Source organism: Gymnoscopelus braueri (genome assembly GCF_963280865.1).
Source record: "Gymnoscopelus braueri genome assembly, chromosome: 1".
Lineage (NCBI taxonomy): Eukaryota > Metazoa > Chordata > Actinopteri > Myctophiformes > Myctophidae > Gymnoscopelus > Gymnoscopelus braueri.
Window position 1 is genome coordinate 12,259,155 of NC_137603.1, and position 21,781 is coordinate 12,280,935.

Sequence of the window (21,781 nt, forward strand, 5' to 3'; positions counted from 1 at the left end):
CTTGTGTGTAACTGGAAAGTTTGGTCTAAGGGTGGCGCTAGAAGAAACACCATGGTGTCACCAAAATCCTTAGCGTGCATCCTTGCTGACTGCATTAAGTTTCATGGCAATCTGCCATTTGGTTTTATGTGTGCAACTGAACATTTGGGCCTAGGGTTGTGCTAGCAGAAAGGCCATTGGTTCACCACAACCAGTAGTGCTCATCTTCCAGGACGCATGCGTGTTCTCAGTGAGTGTCATGAGAAGCTTCCCATTATATTTTTAGTTACAGGTATCTTGATGTGCAAGTGGAAATTTTGGCCAAATGGTGGTGCTAGAGAGTACATGCCACTGGGTCACTCACCATCCCAGCAGGAGCCATAATTGGGGAGCAAGAAGGTGCACAGCAACCATGGCAATTCAGCCAGCAGTTTTGATATCTTGTTTTGAAGTCAAATGTGTTCACGTGGAAATTTGGGCGTAATGGTGGCGCTGGAAAAAAGGCAAGAATAAACAACATATGGCCACAAATGTTAGCCTATGTTATGAACATATAGATAGACTCTCTCACACACACACACACACACACACACACACACACACACACACACACACACACACACACACACACACACACACACACACACACACACACACACACACACACACACACACACACACACACACACACACACACAATGATGCATGTCCTGGCAGGAATAAAATAAGCAGCATCATAACATAACATAACAATCATCAGGACAACTACAAATCACCTATGTTAGTTGCTCAGAGTCAGACTCAGGATAGGTTGGGAGGACGTATAACCATATAAAAAAGGTTACGGTCAGGATGCCAAATTGGTCCTTTCAAGAGACCGTCACCATAACAAACTGAATAGACTTAAAAAATGAACTACTTTTGTACGTTTGCGCAAGTAGTTTTCAACACAAGTAATTTTTCTTTTTGAATTCTAATATTTGAAACAAAGATAAGTAACTGTGCTTCTACTTGAGTATATTGAGGATTTTCTTGAAAATAGTACTCTTTCCGGCACTGGATAAGGAATGTTTGTTCAATTTTGACCTGTTTGCTGTTTGAAAGTATTACCAAAAAGGAACACAAATTGTCAAGTTGTAAAGTTCTGTGTATCACACAACCCTGATAGAAAGATAATGTGAACGACAATAACAGAATGTGGGTGGCCTTAAAGAGGAAAATATGAAAACAAGATGTTGAGTAAGAGAGGAGGGATTTTGGGAAACAGAGAAAGAAACACGGTATAACTTGATAAATAACATGTGGTGGTTCCAATTCTCGGATGAGAGGAGAAATGCTGTAAGTCATTATCAGACTCCACCTCACCCCTTGCACTCACTCCAGTCCTTATTGCTTGCATCACTTTGGCTGCCTTTTTGATAGATGCTAGTTTATGCAGAGCTATGTGGGTCACTTGTTAACATCATTTTATATAGCCTAGTAGGCATAATGGTTCGCTTGACCACTAATGCTGTTATTCAGTTAGTGGGTTCTAGGTTGATGTTTGATGTCTGATCTTGCACCTTGTAGATCTCTCTAGATAAGAGATCTATGTTAAATACCTAAATTGTAAATAGGCTAATGATGATTGAACACACACACACACACACACACACACACACACACACACACACACACACACACACACACACACACACACACACACACACCATCCAGCTGTCTGATGATGAACTAACTAAAAGTTAAACTAAGCGTTTCACTTTCAGTATTAGGAATTATAGTCTATAATTCCTAATAATTCCTAATACTGAAAGTGAAACGTTTAGTTTGTTTATCAGACTGAATGGCACATTCAGAGGAATTTTATGGTTTGGGTGCTTTGACCTGGGGGGAATTACTCTCATCTACGTCATGAGGTGGGTAGGTGAATGGAGGGGTGAGGGCGGGGTGAGAGAGAGAGAGAGGAGAGAGAGAGAGGGGAGAGAGAGAGGGGAGAGAGAGAGAGAGAGAGAGAGAGAGAGAGAGAGAGAGAGAGAGAGAGAGAGAGAGAGAGAGAGAGAGAGAGAGTAAGTAGACTAGAGCAGTTTTTAGCTCAAGACCCAAAAGAGAAATTAGATGTTTGCCCTGACATGCCCCAAACTAGTAAAAATAGCAGATCTACAAGCTCAAAGCGCGGCGCGCCTTGTGAGCTTGTAGATCTAGTATGTTCACTCCTTCTTAAATGTTTTTTAATTTTTATTTATGACAATTATTCCATTTTCTGGTTTTTAAATATTAAATACTTTTGAAATTTTTTTTTAACTTATGAAAAGTTATGTTTTTTTTGTTTAAACTTTTTAAAATCTTTTGAGTTATATTTATATATTTGTTCTATGTAGGAAACGAATAAAGGGGATATTTACTTGTGACCCATAAAAATGTGTCCGCGACCCACCCATGGGTCCCGACCCACTTTTTGGGAACCACTAGACTAGAGCCTGAGGAGCTCCAAGGCAAGGCAGGCAAGCTGCATCAATACAAACTCCTGTCTGCGTCCGCCAGTTACTTTTCAGAGCTGAAGCCTCGGCGTGTGGAGTCGGTCACACACACACAGTCGGACAGAGACAGGACTACACGAGAGAGACACAGTCGGACTACACAAGAGCAGTTAGTCTCTCAGTAGGAGGACAGGAGAAGCAGATCGTGCACAGAACGGAACACGATGGGGATGATCCAGCTGTAACAGAGAGAGTATTACGTGAAGGTCATCGGTTTTTAGTGGTTATGACTGATATGTGGGCGAACATTGCAGCAGCATCAACCTCCTCTCTTCTTGCCAGCCTGTATCAGAAGTAATAATAACAGCAAAAAAGGCGTTCCATCCAGTCAGCGGGTATAACGTGTGTGTCCCCGTAGAGACAGAGAGAGGTGAATGCCTGCAGTGTGTTTGCAGCTCCTGGTGCAACGACACCGTTGATCTGAGGAACAGGAATCGGACGAGGAGAAAGTTGAACTAGAGAGCTTTTGGCGCAGAGAGAGAGTGAGGGAGAGAGAGAGAGAGAGAGAGAGAGAGAGAGAGAGAGAGAAAGCAGCAAACATGCGGCTGACCCTGGCGACAAAGTCCTTCTCATCGAGAGCCCTGCTGATCCTTCTGTTTGCAAGCTGGTCCAATAGCAGTAAGTATTGTTAAAGCAAATATTGTGGGTTGGTAGCTTTAGCTAGCTTTGTCCAGTGTTGCCATGTCTGCTTATTTATAAGCGACTTTGGGCTTGTTCTTCCTTTCTGTAAAGTTTTTTTGGGGGGGCTTGTTTCTAAAGTGTAGTTGCTTATTTGTGGGCTTGTTTCCTCATGTTGTTTAAACTAGTGGTTCTTAAACATTTGCATGGCAAGGAAGGACCCCCCCCCCACACACACACACACACACAAGATTTGTGTTTTTATATTGTTTTGTTTCAAAAATGTTCCAAAACTACAATCTCTTTTTGAAAGGTTTTCTTTTTCTACTTTTTTATTTATTTAAGTAGCAGATCTACAAGCTCACAACAAGTCGCATCGCGAGGCGTTGTGAGCTTGTAGATAGGCTGTTTTCAAATATCCGTAGCCATCCATAGTCGCTTCTTTAGTCGCTTGTTTTCATAGACCTGGTTGCTTATTTCTCTCGCAAAATCTGCCAACACTGTAGCTTTGTTAAAGACCCCTAGCTGTGACAGTAAGTGAGTGATGATCTGAGCTACTATAGCACGTTCAGGTCGTTATAAGGGTTGCCAATGGTGGTAGATATTTCATAAGATATTTCACAATAGATCTTTGCGGAGTAAAGTTTGCGTGATTGTTTTTTTTTTCGCTCTTCACTCGGGTATATTTTTTTTTATCGGGAACAGAACAGGTGATCGATCTCCGTTTTGTGTGGTGATTTGTTGGATGTTGTTTTCTTCAGTTTCAGTTTCATTGTCTCCGGAAGAAGCCAAGCAGTTTCTGAGCAGACCCAGAAGAGCCTATCAAGTGTTCGAGGAGACTAAGCAAGGCCACTTGGAGAGGGAATGTGTGGAGGAGAGGTGTAGCAAAGAGGAGGCGAGGGAGGTGTTCGAAAACGACCCTGAAACGGTGAGTAGCCCTGCAGTAAACTTTGGTTTGTTTTATTGACTTGACACTAATCAGAGATAACGCCAGGCTGCAGGCTTATTGTTTACCTACATCATCATCACAACACGTTGACCGTCCTTAAGCATAAATTGATGACTATGGTGGTGACCCAGTCTCATGATTCAGTGGCTGTTGTTCATGCACCAGTAACTCTGCTGATACTGAACACATTCTGTGTAAGAGAGAGAGAGAGAGAGACAAGACTATGAGTCAGTGATGGGCATGTACAGTTGAGACCTAGCCTAGCCAAGTAGATGCATGGAATGGATGGATACTGACTGGTGACAATGTTAAAGGGAAAAACCAACATGAAGATTGTATTGTCTCTGAAAGTCTACTGGAGAGGAGTGATGGAACAGCATTCTAGCAAAAGATCTAATTTGGTGTTTTGATGATGGCAATGGAGTGCGCTGGAGTGCGTCTTAACACTTTGATCTTCATAGGTGTAGAATTGGGTTGAGATCTGGTGACTGTGAAGGCCATAGCATATGATTCATAATCATGTTCATACTCATCAAAACACCTTGTGCATCCTGGAAGAGAGTGAGACCACTCCCATCAGGATAGACATGTTTCATCATAGGATAAATGTGATCACTCGGGAACACGTTGTATTGATTTGCGGTGACCTTGCCCTCTGGGTACAAGTAGACCCAGACCATGCCAGGAAAATGCCCCCAGTGCGCCACAACATAACCGAGCCACCAGGCTGCTATGTAGGGGTCAAGCATTCAGGCCGGTGTCGTTCTCTTGGTGCATAGTTACCACTCATGCACTCGCCCACTTTTGGAGACTATGGTGAATGATGACTCATCTGACCATATCACTTTTTCCCCACATCTAAAATGTGCCTTCTTCATTGTAATTTGGGGTTTATGCACTGCAACCCTACTATAAGAGATTTTGAAAACGTGTCTATGTTGAGGGATGGATTGTTAATGTTATAATTCAATTGTTAATTTACAATTACAATGAGAGCTGGTGAACTGAGTTGAATGAGAGAGAATCTGGCCCTCTACATGTAGTTGTCGACGGACTGCTCTTGCTGACAGTCTGATAATGTCCTGCATTGACATTCTCGGCCACCTGAGGAAGTGTCACGTTAGTAGAACATGCCTTTTCTACCACAATTTAGGACCCTATTTACTGATGTATTTCCCATAGGTCGGATGTCACTTGAGCTTGAGCCTTTGTGACTGCTCAACAAATTTTGATCCAAAATTGAGGTCATCTGAGTCTGCTCAGCATTTTATACATGCCACAGAGAGACACAATGTTAATTGCATCATACAGTACACCTGTATGGAAGCATCTGCATTTTTGTTTCTCCACTCAATTATTCAAGTTTTTCTTTTAATTTGGTGCCTGTCTATATATAGGAATCTGTATACCCATGCATACAAGAAGGACAACCTTGGAGCTCCATACCTGTAGAGCCAGGTGTTGTTGCTCAAGCAGGCCTCCATAGTGCAGGGCTACAGTGAAGCTATATAAGAAATACAACAGATGTTTGTAGGAAAGAAAAAGTGATGGTGTATTGCTGATGGGTTTTGTTGAACTATAATCAAAACTCTATCTCTGTCTTTTTCTTCTCCTTTTTGGTATGGGTTTCAATTTCATATTACATAGAAATCTAAGGTGTGTATAGATTTTCAACATAAATGAAGGGAAAACATGAATGCACATCTGCATTCACCCCTTGTGTTGTGTCTGAGAGGTAAGTCACTGTTTATGGATGGAATCCTGAATTCCTGTTGCCAGATAAGTTTTGCACATACAAGTAATTTGTCTTGGTGAAGTTGTGGCATTGCACTGAAGCAACAATATAGAAACATTTTAACTATTTACTCAAGGACAAAGATAAGCTAAAAGGTGTGTTTTTCCTTAGCGGATTCTCTATGTGAATGCCTTTCCATGCCAGTACACAACATACTGTAAGCACTAATCTGTTACTGTGCACACATTCTCTATGACACGCACAAACAAACAAAGTGTTTTGTGTAACACCTGTGAGGTCAATTAGATTAGTTTCAGGTCTGCCTCGTGAATGTGCAGATCAGCCTTTCTACCCATGTGAATACATAAGCCTATCAAGTTCATTACGTCAATGAAAAATGAAAACAAGCACTATAAATATCTTAAATGTGTCAGAAGAAAACACTCAATCACGTGAAATGTTGGTTAAAGAATGGTTAAAGATTCATTGGCTGGGAATGCAGACTTAAAGCCTCTGAGAGAGAGAGAGAGAGAGAGAGAGAGAGAGAGAGGGGGGAAAAGAAGTGTGTGTGGGGTGTTGGCTATTCTGAAACACTGCAGCATTGCAACTACAGGACTTTTAAACTCAATTCATCAGTGTCATGAATTATGCTTACTTGCTTAGTAAAAAGATTACTTGAATGTGTCTTGCAAATGTGCAAATCTAAGATTGAGATAAATGAGGTTCTTGTCTATGTTGAGGGATGGATTGTTATAATTCAATTGTTAATTAACAATTACAATGAGAGCTGAGTTGAATGGGAGAGAATCTGACCCAGACTAGCCTAAGATTACGGGGGTGTGGCTCCGCTCGGCTCAGAGGAAAAAGTGATGTGGAGTGAGAGAGGCTTTCTATAAGAGAGAACTGCTGTGTGTGTGCATTTGTTGTATGTTCATAGGTATGTGAGAGTAGGACCGGCATTAGCGGAATAGGACTTCCCCTGTGCCGGTGGTCTCTCCACAACCTCAGAATCTGAAGTGCAATCTCATTCATTGATGCATTATTCATCCTGAACGTGCCCGTCTCTGACTCCGCACTTTTCTCTGCTGCAGGTTTTTGGCTCTGCAGAGTGAGTGGGTGGGTGGTGAGGCGGAAGCAGTAAGGTGATGACTTACTGCTCGGTTATCACACATCCTCCATACTTTCTTAAGTTTCTGGCCAGATACTTTTATATAGTCATTTCAAGAGGGATCGAACAGCTAGCTTAGTACAGCGGTTTTAGCAACCAATCGTCAACCTCACACGTGGGAATCAACCTAAGCAACATGCCTAACCTCCTATACTGTCAATTTGATAAGACGTATACTATTCACCCCTCAGCTGAGCACTTCTACCTGTACTCTGTAGCTACTGTATGTATATGGCCTCAACCTGCTGCATTTGGCTCCTGCTGCAGCAAAAGGTCTCTGGAGAACACAGCCTTTCCAGAATCAATCACTTCAGTTCTAGACTTCCCTATACCTGTCCTACTACTATATATCCATGAGGCAGGATGGATGCCGTGCACTGCCCTGGAATGCGGAGCATTCTCAGAAAGCCTCTGGCAACTGGCCACACTTACTATAGAGAGAAGCGTATAGAGATGATAGCGTCATCATGATCACTAATTGGTCCCTCCCCACCACACGCATACCCATGCACAACCACTCAGAAATATGCACATTTTACCTAAATTAAGACATAAGGTTTTTAGGGCACTGGATCATATATAATGTCCGAGATGAATGTGGTTAGAAAACTCTTTACACGCTCTGAATGGCTCTGCTGACTCACTGCTTATATCTAATGTATGCTGGAAATTGGTGGGCGTTGTTACCTTGCTTTCTCTGTTCTGTAATTTAGTCTGCTTTGTGTGAGTAAAACAAAACCAGTCTTACATTATAGGTTGTAGATTATAACCTTTTTATAATGGTGTTTCTTTGTTTTGTTTTTTAGAACTAAATCTAAAAATACTTCTCTTTCTGTCTCTCCGCAGGAATACTTCTATCCCAAGTATTTAGGTAAGTTCATTCATTGCATATGAGATCCATCAACCATTCAAACTTTGATGTTATGTCTCTTTTCATGATGGAATGAGTAATCATCTCTCATCCTCTCTCTCTCGGTTTGTTTGTTCCTGCCCAGCCTGTGTGGAGAAGTTTGGAGATTCAGAAAAGAAGAAGCAGGACCTGGTAACGTGTGTCCACAGTAAGTTTGACAACTGCTCAACTGTCTGTTGACTTGACAATGTACCTGTCACGTTAACCACGTGTACCACGAGCAAATGGACATCTCACTTCTTTCTGCTTCTCATTCCTCTCATAAACTTTCCTTTTCTTAGTCCTTCTCTCTGCCCTCCTTTCCTCATTCGCCCAGTCTCTGTAGTGTATTAATAGATGCTGAGAGTAGCATTCAGTTGTAGTGCGGGGCTGGGCTGCACTGCAGTATCTCTGCATCACACTCAGACCGTTGTACACTTTAGTCACACAGGAAAAGGAAACATTAATATCAATGTGGGGTGTGAAAGAAAAAATAGCATGAGGAGGAATTCTCTGGCATCTAATCTAATGGAGTCGTGACTTTGAAGCGCATGTGAATAACATTGCAGCACTTGGCTACCGTGGCCACCGGCATCCGATGGCATGTGCCGGTGACACGCCCCCCTGGTTTTCTCGTCACGCACTCGCTCACACCGTGACTGCAGCAGCTTTTCTATGAGCCAGCTCTCATAGAAGATGAGCTGGCTCATAGAAGAGCTGACGTGAGAGAGCCCAGCCTGACGCGAGTGGAGAGCAAGCGTAGTGCTGCATCAGGCTTCACCCAGCTTCACTCTGATTGGTCGAGGAACCTGGAGGGTTGCTATGACTCCAATTGTCACCGCTTTCTCACCTCCATCCTGCAGATCTTTTCTCTTTCCCTGTGTATTAGTCAAGTATATATTTCCACATGCCACAATGACTAAATATGTACTAAATACTAAATAAGCATTATAACTGATCAACATTTGCTTAATTTGCTCATTTATTGCTTGAATTATTGTCCATGCTTTCCCACAACAATGCACATTTTGTAATTGCATTTACACATTGATAATAGATGGATGCAATGAGGTGTCATGAATGGTAGATCTGTCTATAAGACAATGTTATTATATGCAGAGAAAACAATTAAGGCCTACAGTATACTGCTAGCGAAGGTATCCTATTTAAAGTTATAATATCAACTTTAGATTTTTATAGCTAAAATGGTTTTTTTTTAAATCTGCTTTCGGTTATTGAGAAGTGAATGTCATTTTGTATAATTGTTTTTGATGACTTTTTATCCCGTAAGGAGAAGGACAAGCCATGAAAATAACATTTCATTAATTTTAGAGTGATGATATCATACAAAATATGGAAATTATCAAGATATGAAATTTGAGCCTTAGAGACGAGATACAGAGTGATGTTATCATACAAAATATGGAAATTACTAAGATATGATAAATGATTTGAGCCTTAGAGACAACCCCCATTGCCTGTATCTCTCCTCTGCTGCCCATGTTTTCAGGCACTGTTGTTTCAGCTTTCTCCTCTAAACCACAGCTAGCATGCCCACACTTGTCCAGCCTTGTCAGCAGCAGCTAAGTAGAGTTGCTTTGATTAGTAGAGGGGTCTGGGGAGCTTCCTTGTACAGTAAAGAACTCTGCATGTGCGTACAGGACAGGGGTAAAAGTGGAAATATTTTATATTTTATGCAAAATGGAAAAATCAAGCCTTATTCAGAGACATTTAGGTCCCCATTTGATCATGTTTCCTGTGAGCAAGAGGACAGGTTTGCTGTGTCAAGTCAGTCTGAAGTTAGACCATCTCTGTCTCAGAAGCTTAGCCAGCAGCAGGGCTATTTATAATGAATCTCCGATACACAGCTCATGTGATGTCCTTCCTGTATTCTCTATCTATTGTATCACCGTATCACTATACTGACTCTCAATGTATGCATCCGGTATTCCTTAACGTAATTTTCAAAGAATAATGGCATCTCTCTCACTCTGTCTGCTCGTCTGTCTGTCTTAACTTCTGTCTGTCTGTCTCTCTCTCTTTCTCTCTCAGATATTCCAGATCAGTGCTCTCCTTCTCCCTGTAATCCCAGAGGCACAGTCCGGTGCGAGGACAAGAAGGGTGACTTCCTTTGTCACTGTTTCACAGGCTGGATAGGCGCCAGGTGCGAGAAAGGTACGGTCATGTCCGTTGAAGCATTCCTCTTGAAGCATACGTTTGCGAGAGAGATAGAGTTGCCTATACACGCAGAGAAAGATTTACTATGATTTTAATTAGATTGCAAGCGTGCAAGCATTATGGAAAGGTGAGAGAGGATACAATGCAGAAGTAGAGGTCAGTATGGAGGTGGAGCTTTTGCTGTGTCACTCTGTTTCGTGACTAGCGTATCTCTCGCTTTAGTGAGTACATCCTCCGGTCATCGTTGTGACCTTGGTCCTGTCAGCCAATGCCTGTCCACCTTACAGTGATTCAATCCCCTGCCCTTCTCTCCACCACTTTGCCTCTTCTGGTTTTGATCATCATGAACATGTTTCAATTAGATTTTAGTTTTCGGATGCATTTATGGAATGTCTTGGACATCCAACGCCTGATGAAGGTCAGATAACCGAAACATAAGTGAAGACGGTGTAGAGGACAACTCTCTTTTAAGGGTAACTGTTCCTCTCCTACGCACCAGAGAAAGTAGGTGTGCAAATACACATCTATCTATAAATTCACAAAATCTGTCTGTCTGTGACTCTCGTGGGTATAACCCGGGCATCGTCTGACCAATTGACTTAAAACGTGTTGTGTGTGCCGGTGATGACCCCGGGGGTGTGCAGCGCCAAGTCGGATGGACCAGTGCTTGCCGAGAACCGAAAAAACCTTGGATATGTGTATCTGTCTTTTGTCTGCGGGACTGTGGAGGACGCACCAAATCATGTGTTTGTGGGGATGTAGGCACCGGCTTCCCTGATTAACTTCCCTGACTCAACGGCTTCACAGATTGGCTGAGCTCTGCGTCATGTTTGTAGCGCTGCGCCAATATAAGTGGTGGCGTACACATTAGAACTCAATTTGCGTATGCTCATATAGTAATCTCTGTTTCTCCATATGTAGTTGATCCGTCATATGGTAATGTGTACTGCACTGGGTCCTCTGATAACGGGTACACTGGGTACTCTGAAAACAAGTACAAGTACAATGGGCATTGCATATACGGGTGGGGCATGCATTCGCAACTTGCATCGTTCCCGAGTAGGCCGGTGCCCGTTTATAAATCATCCGTTGATTGTAATATCAAATGTTAAAAGTACTGTGGTAAAGGGTACCGCACTGGGTACTCTAACAACAGGTACATCAAGTACTCTGACAACAGGTATTGCATTACTGGGTGGGTCATGCATTCCCAACTTACATCATTCCCAACTTGCGTGGTCCCCGAGTAGTGCGTCTAGTAGTGGTCTAGTTAGCAACAAAGTAAATAACTCTGAAATCTATTTTGACTTTTCTGTCTTCCAGTAACACAGATTATTATGACATCAGCAGAAAGCTGTGCTGTTTTGCTGTTGTGGATGTACTGTTATATTGGGTCAGTATGGATTATTATGTGTGAGAACTCTGGTCCCAGAGTCCAGAGCGGGAAGTCACGTGTCCCCTTTCCAGAGGTCAAAGCCATTCGCTTTGGGGTTGCAACTGCATCCTGTCTATAAAAGGAATAACTTGGAAGGGTAATAAAGAGATTGAATGAGTGAGGTAGGGGTGAGAGATGAATTCTCTGTTTATAAGTTGGCACATGTAAAATGTGTGCACTCAGTCCCCCAGAGGAAAAAATGGAAGAAAGTACAGTAACGCACTCCTGTGCCATGTGCCACCCTTCCACACGTTTCCACAGTGACTCATCCTGCCACCTAACTGTGAGAGGAAATCATAACGGAGTCAGTCTGACTGGCTCAGAGACAAGGGCTCTTTTCCACTGGACAACCACACTCTTCCTGAACACACAACTCTTACACTCAGCTGTAGCCAACGTACAGTATGTCAATTCAGAAAAGGGGCTGTTAACAAAACATGAATTCAAAGGATGTTTTGGTTGCGCTTTTCAAACGGCATCAAAACTGACAGTATTTAACTCTGAAAATGTACAAATTGACCTGTAATGTGTCCGTGTAAATGCCTTTAATGTAATGCCATGTTTTGAATGTGGTGCAAATAAACCCGTTGAACCTATGGGCTGCAACCTGAGCTCATGTTAAATTGTGTTGAACACACACCCTCTATTGGATGCTGTTCATGGTTACTATGCTATATTTATGGGCAGATTACAATGAGTGCAGTAAGAGGAACGGGGGATGCGACCACGACTGTAACAACACCATGGGCAGTTACCGATGTTCCTGTCACCAAGGCTACACGCTGATTGAACGCCACACGTGCCAAGGTAGGCAGCAAGACACATTTTTGCATGTGCAAACTCATGAATAGCACACATTTTGTTTAGGGTTTACTGTACATGTTGGTATATAATCTGTAGGCTCCACCTGAGAAAAAAAGACATCCACCTTTTGGAAAAACAAGACCGGACAAAAGTGGGTTGAATCGACTCGATTGTCATCCTTATATCCCCATGTTCCCAGTAATGAAATTGAAAGTTATTATAGTGTCAAAATTGGGTTTGTTTTGGTGGAGGGGGGGGGTGCGTGGATAGCACAGGGGTAAAGTTCCTGCTTACCACAATACCACAGTGGAGACGGGGTTTGAATTCTCTGCCGAAGCCAATGAAGAGGGCACAGAACTGGGTGAGACCTGAAAATGTTGGTGTTTTGTATGTTTCAGATTTAGATGAGTGTCTGGACCCAAGTGTGTGTGGCACTGCACATTGTGTGAACACCGAGGGGAGTAACGACTGCTTGTGTGAGACGGGCTTTGTCTACGATAATGAAACCAAGAGCTGTGTTGGTAAATACACACACACACACACACGCACACGCACACGCACACACACATGCGTACACAGTTTCATAAGAGGTGACTGATGGACAGCTTTAGTCACAGCTGGGGCTGATGCAGCTGTTGTTTGGTGTCAGGAAAGGAATTCCAGAGAGACCTCTGTAGACACGATCTGGAACTAGGTAACAGGTCAACCTCCAGCCCTGTCTTAATGTGGTAAACAACTTAACTCTAATATTGACACAAACACTTAATGGTCTTAATGGATGTGTTAATATCTGTGAATAAACAACCATTTATTCAGACAGTCAAGGTCAGGCAGTTTAAGTGAAACATAAAATGCAGTCAGTCAGTATTCACAAAAAACAGCTGACAGTGAAGATAGTAGATTACTGTGAGTCAGTGGTAAGTACAGTAAACCCTCCTTTGATTTACAGACTAAACATGTGCTCTGATTTGAAAACATCACGATAACTATCTGCACCACAACGCTCAGAGCAGAACAAACTTTCAAGCAGCTCTGACTCTCCAAAATACGCAATTAGGGACACAGGATGCAATCCTGGTTCTTTCATTTGACAAACAAGTTCATTCCTGTCCTTTCTTTCAAGGGAAGGGAAGAGTGTTAGCAAAGTACAAAGTAGTCACTTTCATAAGCTATGGTCCCATAATAGCTTGTCAGTAACGGGGCCAACTGTGTATATTTATGAGAACAATGTATCAAAAGCAATATTATTTTATTTGATAATGACACAACTACCATTAATTCACATCGTGTAGCATTCCCGGTGACATAAATAACTTGAGTGACATGAACAATGATTAATCCTCGGTATATGACCTGCATGGCTCTGTAGTGGAAACTAGGCTATTCATAACCTCACTCTCCCAAGAATTAACATTTATTTTAGCCAGTCTAATCTTTGCCTTTTAAGGTTGTATGGAGACGGGAGATAGCACCCTGCTAACGTCAAACACTAGCAAACCCAAGTGCTGTTTGCATTCCGTGTTCTGCTGGTGGGAACGACTGCTAATGTTTTCTTGCATACTTGCGGTGCACAAGTGCTGAGATTTTTTTTCTTTACAGTTCATGTTTTCGGGGTTAGAGTTGCTCCCCTGCCAAGATAATCTAATGGGTATATTCTTTCTATGTCTGTCTGTCACTCTCTCTCTCTCTTTCTCGCTCTCATTTGTCCACCTCTGTGACCTCTTCAAACTTCTCATGCTCTCTTCCCACAACGCCATCCCCCCAACCCCTCCCCCCCACCCGTCAGATGTGGATGAGTGTCAGGAGGGTGTGTGTGCAGAGGAGTGCATGAACACACCGGGGAGTTTCCGTTGTTTTTGCGATGGCCGCCAGGGAAGAAAGTTGAGCCAGGATCTCAGGAGCTGTAAGGTGAAATGCATTCTCTATAGGAAATGTTACCCCAATCTTCTCTGTAGCTCAAATTCCCATACATAACCACTTAAGCCATATTTTATTATATCTTTGGCTATTCGAAAACAGCTGAGCCACAAGCTCAAGATCATTATGGCCCTGATTAAGTCCCAGTTGGCATAAGGATGAAAACTTAACTACATATCCTTTCTATTCTATAATGTCTTCCTCCAGCCTATAACCCCATGTATGTCAGTGTCGCTGAAGAAGAACCCCCGGTCTCTCTACCTGGGCCGTATGTTTAGTGGTGTGCCAGTGATACGGTTGCGCTTTCGCAGGAGGGTTCAGACTGGGTAAGAACTGCTATACTTAAGTTCAATGCTGTTGAAGTATGTGCTTATGTTTAATGCTGTTGAAGTCTGTGCTTATGTTTAACAAGTGCATCTGGCCCACACACAGTCTTACAACAAACTGAACAGTCCTTAAACATGATAATCCTACCCCGTGAGATTGAACTGAACTGACTTGGGAAGGGAAATTTATTTTTTGTCTAAATAGTCACGTGATTGATACCCACAATTCCAAAATAAATGTTTAGAAGGAAGGAGAAAAGAATGCTTTTCTAAAGTTTTGCAAACATGACCCCCTTAGGTTAAAAGATAAAGATTTAAGATCAGATAAAAACATATTTGGTTACAAAAAGGAATTTCCTGTTTTCACTCCTCGCCATTTTGCTATTTGTGTTTTACTCTGTCTTGCATATAAAAAAAACATTAAAACCGGGAAAGTATCTGTCATTTTAGATTTTAGCGTTGGCTATTCAAAAATAGCAGATTTACAAGCTCACATCGCGTCACTTCGTGCAGTGCTGCAAGCTTGTACATCTGCTATTTTTTGTGCATGTTTGGAAAATCTTGAAAGTGAGAGCTTCCGATTTAGAAGGCATTTGTAGAATTGGCCTCAGGTCTTAATGGGTTAAATTCTCATTTGCTCGTCCCACTGACGCCATTGCCTTGACCCACTATCTGCTGTCTCTTCCTTATCTAGGTTCTCAGCAGAGTTTGACTTCCGCACTTACGACCCAGAGGGTGTGATCTTCTTCGCTGGGGGACACCTCAACAGCTCTTGGATTGTGCTCGCAATGCATCATGGGAAGCTTGAGCTGCAGTTGAAGTACGGTGCGGTTAGCAGGGTGACTAGCAGTGGACCCGTTGTCAACGATGGCCAGTGGAGAAAGGTGAGATTGTTTCTACTAGAGGTGCAATAGTTAATCCAACTAATCGATTTAATACATTCTAAAAAGATAATCGATTTTAATAAAAAATCATTGATTTGTGGGGGAAAACGTAATGGTTAATTACGTTTTTTTATTATTATTAACCCCCCCCTCTAAAGTATTTGATTAATTGAAAAAGTAATTAATCGCTAAGAAGATAATTGATAGTTGCACCACTAGTTTATACCAAGAGTCAAAGTACCCACCTGGATTCCTGCTGGAACCAGTGTCTCCTGAATGGAAAACCAATCAGCTACCACGCAGGCAACACCACTTCTCCCAGAGAACATGGATCGTTTTGGTTATAAGCCCACTTGTTTCTATGATGAAAGAGCAAGTTAAAATGTGAATATCTTTCCGTGGTTTTGTCTGCTCCGAGGACGCTATTGTTAAATGAGTTTCGGTTTGTTTCTAGTGGGGAAGGATCGGCAGACACGTAAATCCCGCCCACTACATTTGATTGGGTAAAGCGTGGCCTGCTTCCTGATCTGAAGGCACGCCCACTTGTAGGCCAGTGCGTACGCGATATGACGAACCCCCCCGACAGATCCAAGCGGAGAGCAGAATCTGTTCTTGAGAGATTACAACACAGTAAATCTCATTGAAAAACGTTTTCTTCAAACATTCTGATTTGATTTCTTCCCAGATCTCAGTGGAGGAGCAGGGCCGGAGCTTAGTGATAAAGATCGACAGGGAGGCGGTAATGAAGATCGCAGTGAATGGGGACTTGTTCACACTGAAGAAAGAAATCCATGAGCTCAACCTGACTGTGGGAGGAGTTCCCTTCAAGGAAGACGGCCTTGTCAATCAGGTGTGAATGTGTTTTTTTTTTACTGTAGTGATTGATCACTGCTTTGTGAAGGCATTCGTTCTGATGAACGAATGCCCCGAATGTTTACTATGTTCCTGAGAGTTTCTTCAGCATTCTGGCTTGTTGTGTCGTGCAGGTGAACCCGCGTTTGGACGGCTGTATGAAAGATTGGCGCTGGTTGACGGGTGAAGACACTTCCATACAGGAGACCATCAGCTACAATGAGAACATGCAGTGTTATAGCACCGAGGACCCTGGAGCCTACTATCCTGGCACAGGCTTTGCTCTCTTCAACATCACTTACGGTATGTGTGTGTGTGTGTGTGAGGAACTTGGAAGTAGTAAACAACTAAACATTATGGGGTACTGCATAACAGCAGTGTTGATTGCTGCCATGGGGATGTATACAGTAGCTCAATGTTTTATTTGTTTGGATGAATGCAAGTTGCATGCTGTTTATATTTGAAGTGCATGAGAGTGCATGACACCCCCCCACCCTTCCCTTCTCTTCTCATGTCTTCCTTCTCCCTCCCCTCCCATCACAGAATCCCAGAACCTGAGTGTCCAGCTGACCCTGCGGCCGACCTCTGCCATAGGAGTTCTCTTTGCCCTGGTTCATCAGGACACCGTCCCATTCTCCATCTCTCTGGCTAACTATCACCCCGGTGTTGACGAGTGGAGAGATGTGAGTACATTTTTTAGTGGGTGGATTTGTGCATGCAGGGTTCAATGTGTACAATGGTACATTTTCTTAACCTCTTAAGCTCTATAATTTACAAAAAAAACGTTACAAATAGTAGCCAATGTACAATCTCATGCATTCTTGCGTTGCGTTTTTGGGAAAATATTTTGCCAAATATATTTTTTTATCCCAAAATAGGGACAAGGGTTAATGTGGTTAACATACATGTTTAATTAAATTGTTAAATTGTGATATTATCAAATATAAATATCAAGCAGACAGTCTACATTTCTAAATCAAATGGATATATTTAATTCAGTTTGAGCAGAAGCAGTCAAATATACAGTATCCCCACCAGAGATAAAATTGGATGACCGAGGGGGATACCAAAAGCAGACAGAGGCATGGTTCTCCCCCCCCCCATCCCCCCCCTCAGCTAATCGAACCCTGGGTGCATGCATGCATGCATGGTACAATGAGTTGATCAATGCGTGAATGTAAGTAATGTGCTCACCAGTAGACTTATTGATATAGTTTGTTTTGTTTGTCTGAACTTTGATCGCTGTATTTCCAGTTTGTTCTGGTATCGGTGGGTGATGCCATCGTTGCCAGCGCTCCGGCCCTGCTGTGTGACGGAGAGAGTCATGAGATCCAGGTCACGGTCACAGGCAACCAGACGCTGCTGTTTGTGGATGGCCAGCTGGGACGCAGTGAAGACAACCAGGAACCTGTGGACCTCCAGTTACCATCCAGCACTTTTATAGGAGGCCTTCCAGGTGACCACGCATACTAATTGACCCGATGTATACATTTCTGTTCACGCGTTCACAGTATACATTGTTGTGTTGAACAACGTAAGCCCTACTTTGTTGTACAATAGTGATGTGCAGAGAAAATTGCCAATATACAAGCTCACAAAGCATCACATCACAACGTGTTGTGAGCTTGTAGATTATTTTAGCTATTTGTTTTTATATTCCGAAAGGTTTTTAAAAATGTCGCCTACAAGGACATACCCAAAATAGGGATTCCAGGGTTAATAGGGTTAATTTATGGCTATAGGTAATATACCTCAATGGTTCTCAAAGTGGGGTCCTAACTATCCATCATTTAGCTGAGGACCCCCTGGAACCCCCTTAAGGACTCCTGAGGGTACCCAGCTAAATGATTCATAGTTAGGAACCAGGTGAACCCTGAGAGTTATATTGGGGTCTGTGGTCTAATGCATACCAATCTGGGGGTCCTTGAAATGAAAACGTTTGAGAACTACTGATTTACCTGACCTGTTTGTATTTGTTCCCCTCTCCCCTCAGATGTTCCTCTTGTGTCCACCCTGGTGTCAGCATCCTACAGCGGCTGCATGCAAGTCAGTGTCGGTGGACAGCCTGTGGACCTGGACCGGGCCATGCACAAACACAATGACATCCGCTCACACTCTTGCCCTCTGTTGGACTCTCGCCAGTGAGCAGCGAGCCCTGTCAGTCTCACCAAAATGGATACATAAACAGTTCATTGAGGCAATGTAGACTTTGGAAATTATTGCACAAATAAGGCTTGAGGGGAAAACGGTGAGTACTAGATTGGAATGGAAAAACAAAACAACGACCCAGACGTCCTGGTTCAAGTTGCACCCTTGTGATGCTGTGACACCGCCACCTAGAGGTTTTTGTGGGGGATTTTCACAGCCAGCCACAATTAAGCAACGTTTCCTCCACTTGTGAGAATAAATGCTGCGCAACATTGCCTCAAAAACTGTCCGTGTATACAGTATCATATAGCCTTTTTAAGCCCACACAACTCCACAGGGTCTTATTCAGGTCAATGTCAAATAGTCAGTCCTGAGTCAGCCTGAGAAGACTGGCATCCTGTGCACAATTGCAGATCTGATTGAATATTTGCAGGCAATATCCAAGTAGTTGAAGAAGGTAAAACATCCGCACACTGGTTTAAAGCTCCCAAAATTAATTTGCTTTATTGGCGCAACGTTTCGACCTTATAGGTCTTCATCAGGCAAATGTGTCATTTGCCTGATTTTGGGGGCTTTAAACCAGTGTGCGGATGTTTTACCTTCTTCTTCTTGATTCTTGCCTTGATGTCCAGCACCTGGCCTAAATACAGGTCCAAGATGTGCACACAATCTCCTCTGTGAAATATCCTAGTAGTTGCCAACTCTTGCTTGGCGAATAGAGCTGATGCCATATTGCTTGCGTCCAGTTCACTTAAAGGGCCCGTGTTCACCAAGCTCTGACAAGAAGTGACAACCTTGAATCAATTGTCGACCACAATCGTTAAGTCTGTGGTCACCTTGGCTTAAGACAACATGGGACCAGATCTATAATCCAAGCTCAGCTCTCTCCTACACAGAGAATATTTATGAATATGTATCTAGATCTCCACTAGTGTTTAGAACTTTAGTGCATAATGACTTGTGCCTAATTTATACTTCGGTGTACTCACGCGACAAAGTATGAATTAGACTTAAGAGGTTGACGAGACTAAAGGTCTTTACACACTGGGGGTGTGACAAATAAACAAAAAGAATCGGGTATTTTGCTTGAAAACTATTCATATAGTTGATGCCTCAGTCATACAGGTTGATGCCTTTATATGTGGATGTACAAAAGTTTAGAAAATATATATTTTGGGGCAAAATAATCAAGTGTGTATGGACCTTTGGACCAACCGTGTCAGTATTTGGCACAAAGCAGCGTTCTGTAGGAAACCTTGCACATTGTTGCAGATAGAAATGGACTGTGACGTGAAGCCATTTTCTTTATTTTCCTTCCCTTGGCCATACACTCCAAGTCTATCTGCAGCCTTAAAAATGAACCACGTGCCTACTATAAGAACAACTAACAAACCCTATCCATAGCTCCTCCTCCCCTTCTGTCCCGGGGTGTGTTCAGCATGGTGAAGTGTTTTGTGAAGCTGCAGATGGCGATGTAACCCACAAATCAGAGCTGCTGCTAATCGTTTCATGCTATGACTTACAGTCAGTGTAGTTCTACATGATACATCTCTATCTGAGCATCCTGTAGCGCAGCACCTTTTTTGAACAGGGTCCTCTTAGCCGCACCCCTATGCCCGTTCAACCAATAAAATGACCCGATCTCACTCAATAACCACCCTCACTCACACAGGCCCCTCCTCTCCCTCTGAATCAAACGTACAGTAAAAATGCCAGTACCAAGAACATGCATAAAAGCAGTCAGAGGTTGAAACTGAAGCACAGGGAGGGCCACTCTCCATCCTAGGAGAGAGAGAACGCACTGCACCGTCCGCACCACGCAAGCTACTGAGAGTAAAAAGTGTGCGCTGTAATATAACTGAATATGTAAATAATGTGACTGTACAATGCTTTTTAGAGGACAGAATGCAAACCGTACCTTTCACTCGTGAAGGTAACCTACACAACCATTTCCGTTGGTCTAAGGGGCTGGTTTCCAAACACACATAACCAACAGGGCAGAGAGGAATCTTCGTAGAAGATCCTTCTCATTATTTATCCTGGAAGTCTTTACCACAGTTCCCCACACCTTCTCTTCTGCCTCATAAAAATGATGCTTCTTCAGGGAAAGACCCTGAGCAAACCTTGAACCGTCTCTTGAAAGGCGTTCGGAAGGTTGCGTGTTTTTCCAGGGATCGCAGAAATATGTTTGAGATGTTTTAGGTTAGTTTCCATAGGTGCTGAGGAAAGCAGACCCCACTGAGTTAAATATAGAGAATGTCTGAGGAGCAGTATGATTGAGAATGCTAAAAGGGCTCCAATGTTGTTTTTGTTCCCTCTGTTTTTATCATTATTGCTCTGATGAACGAATGTAGAGCTTGACATGGTATTGTTTTTTTTATTATCATATATGTTGTATATTGAACTTCAAGTTTGTTTTTTTATTTTTCACTTTTAACTGCCAGTATGTGTACTATTGCTGAGAGAAGTCTGCCTTTTTGATTTTTAACTTCCCTCACAAATCCTATTTGAACACACAAATAAATGCGGTTGTATGAAGAAAATTATATGGAGTAAAAACTGTATTTTAAAAACAATTACCTGGTTTTGAAGTTGTATTTTGTATGCTGCTGCATGATGACTCACCATGTTAGTTCCTTGAAAATTGGTGAGTCAACAGGTAATTCCTTGAAAGCTGTCTTCTACTAATCCAGCCCCACGTATGTTGCTGCCAGGCTATAAGGGTGACACTGCAGATATAAGCACTGACTGGTACAGACATCATTTGGTTCCTTTCAGCAGCACAGTGATGCAAACAGAACCATCTCATATTGCTTCACTGCACATATTATAAATTAAATCATTACGTTTGTTGTGTGGCAAGCTGTCATTTCATGTAAACAAACATGTTGGGTGGAAAGGCAATCCATTTAGACTCCTAGCAAATGCATCAACAATACAGGTACTAACCACTTGTACTTTGTCATACAAAATAACTGATCTACAAGCTCACAATGTTACATGTTATGAGCTTGTTGATCAGCTATTTCTCTACATATATATAAAAAAAAACACTAGCATACAGAGAAGTTCATGGTAACAAGAACCTTCACGTTAACATGTTATCATGGTCAGTATCATGTCACAGGGCTGTGATAGGGCCTGTCACAGGCCTGGAAGCCCTGCGACAGGGCTGGTAACCATGGTAACATGACAGGATCATTCAGTGCTGTGAGAGGGGCCTGGTGTGCCTGACATCCATATGCAATTGTACTAATAATCGTAACAGGCTTTTTTCTCTCACCCTGGGAACTGGGAAGAAGTAATAATCACATACTAACAGTCCAGTTTAATGTAAAATCTGATATTTGGAAATTGATTAC

The 21,781-nt window shown here is 42.6% G+C and overlaps 1 protein-coding gene across 2 annotated transcripts; it reads left to right on the forward strand.

Moving 5' to 3' along the window:
- Positions 1-2,483: 2,483 nt before the first annotated feature.
- gas6 (growth arrest-specific 6) lies at positions 2,484-20,986 on the forward strand. 2 transcript variants are annotated; one of them, XM_080427305.1, is made up of 15 exons: positions 2,484-3,134; positions 3,896-4,062; positions 7,833-7,857; positions 7,982-8,044; positions 9,928-10,050; positions 12,176-12,295; positions 12,691-12,813; positions 14,079-14,200; positions 14,417-14,535; positions 15,230-15,419; positions 16,105-16,269; positions 16,406-16,574; positions 16,815-16,954; positions 17,526-17,727; positions 18,265-20,986. In XM_080427305.1, exons 1-15 carry the CDS (start codon positions 3,056-3,058, stop codon positions 18,414-18,416), a joined length of 1,959 nt encoding a protein of 652 aa, XP_080283431.1. In that variant the 5' UTR covers positions 2,484-3,055; the 3' UTR covers positions 18,417-20,986. The 2 variants fall into 2 exon arrangements, with proteins under 2 accessions (XP_080283431.1, XP_080283432.1); XM_080427306.1 differs by lacking the exon at positions 7,833-7,857 and having other exon boundaries at positions 3,896-4,087.
- The last annotated feature ends 795 nt before the right edge of the window (positions 20,987-21,781 follow it).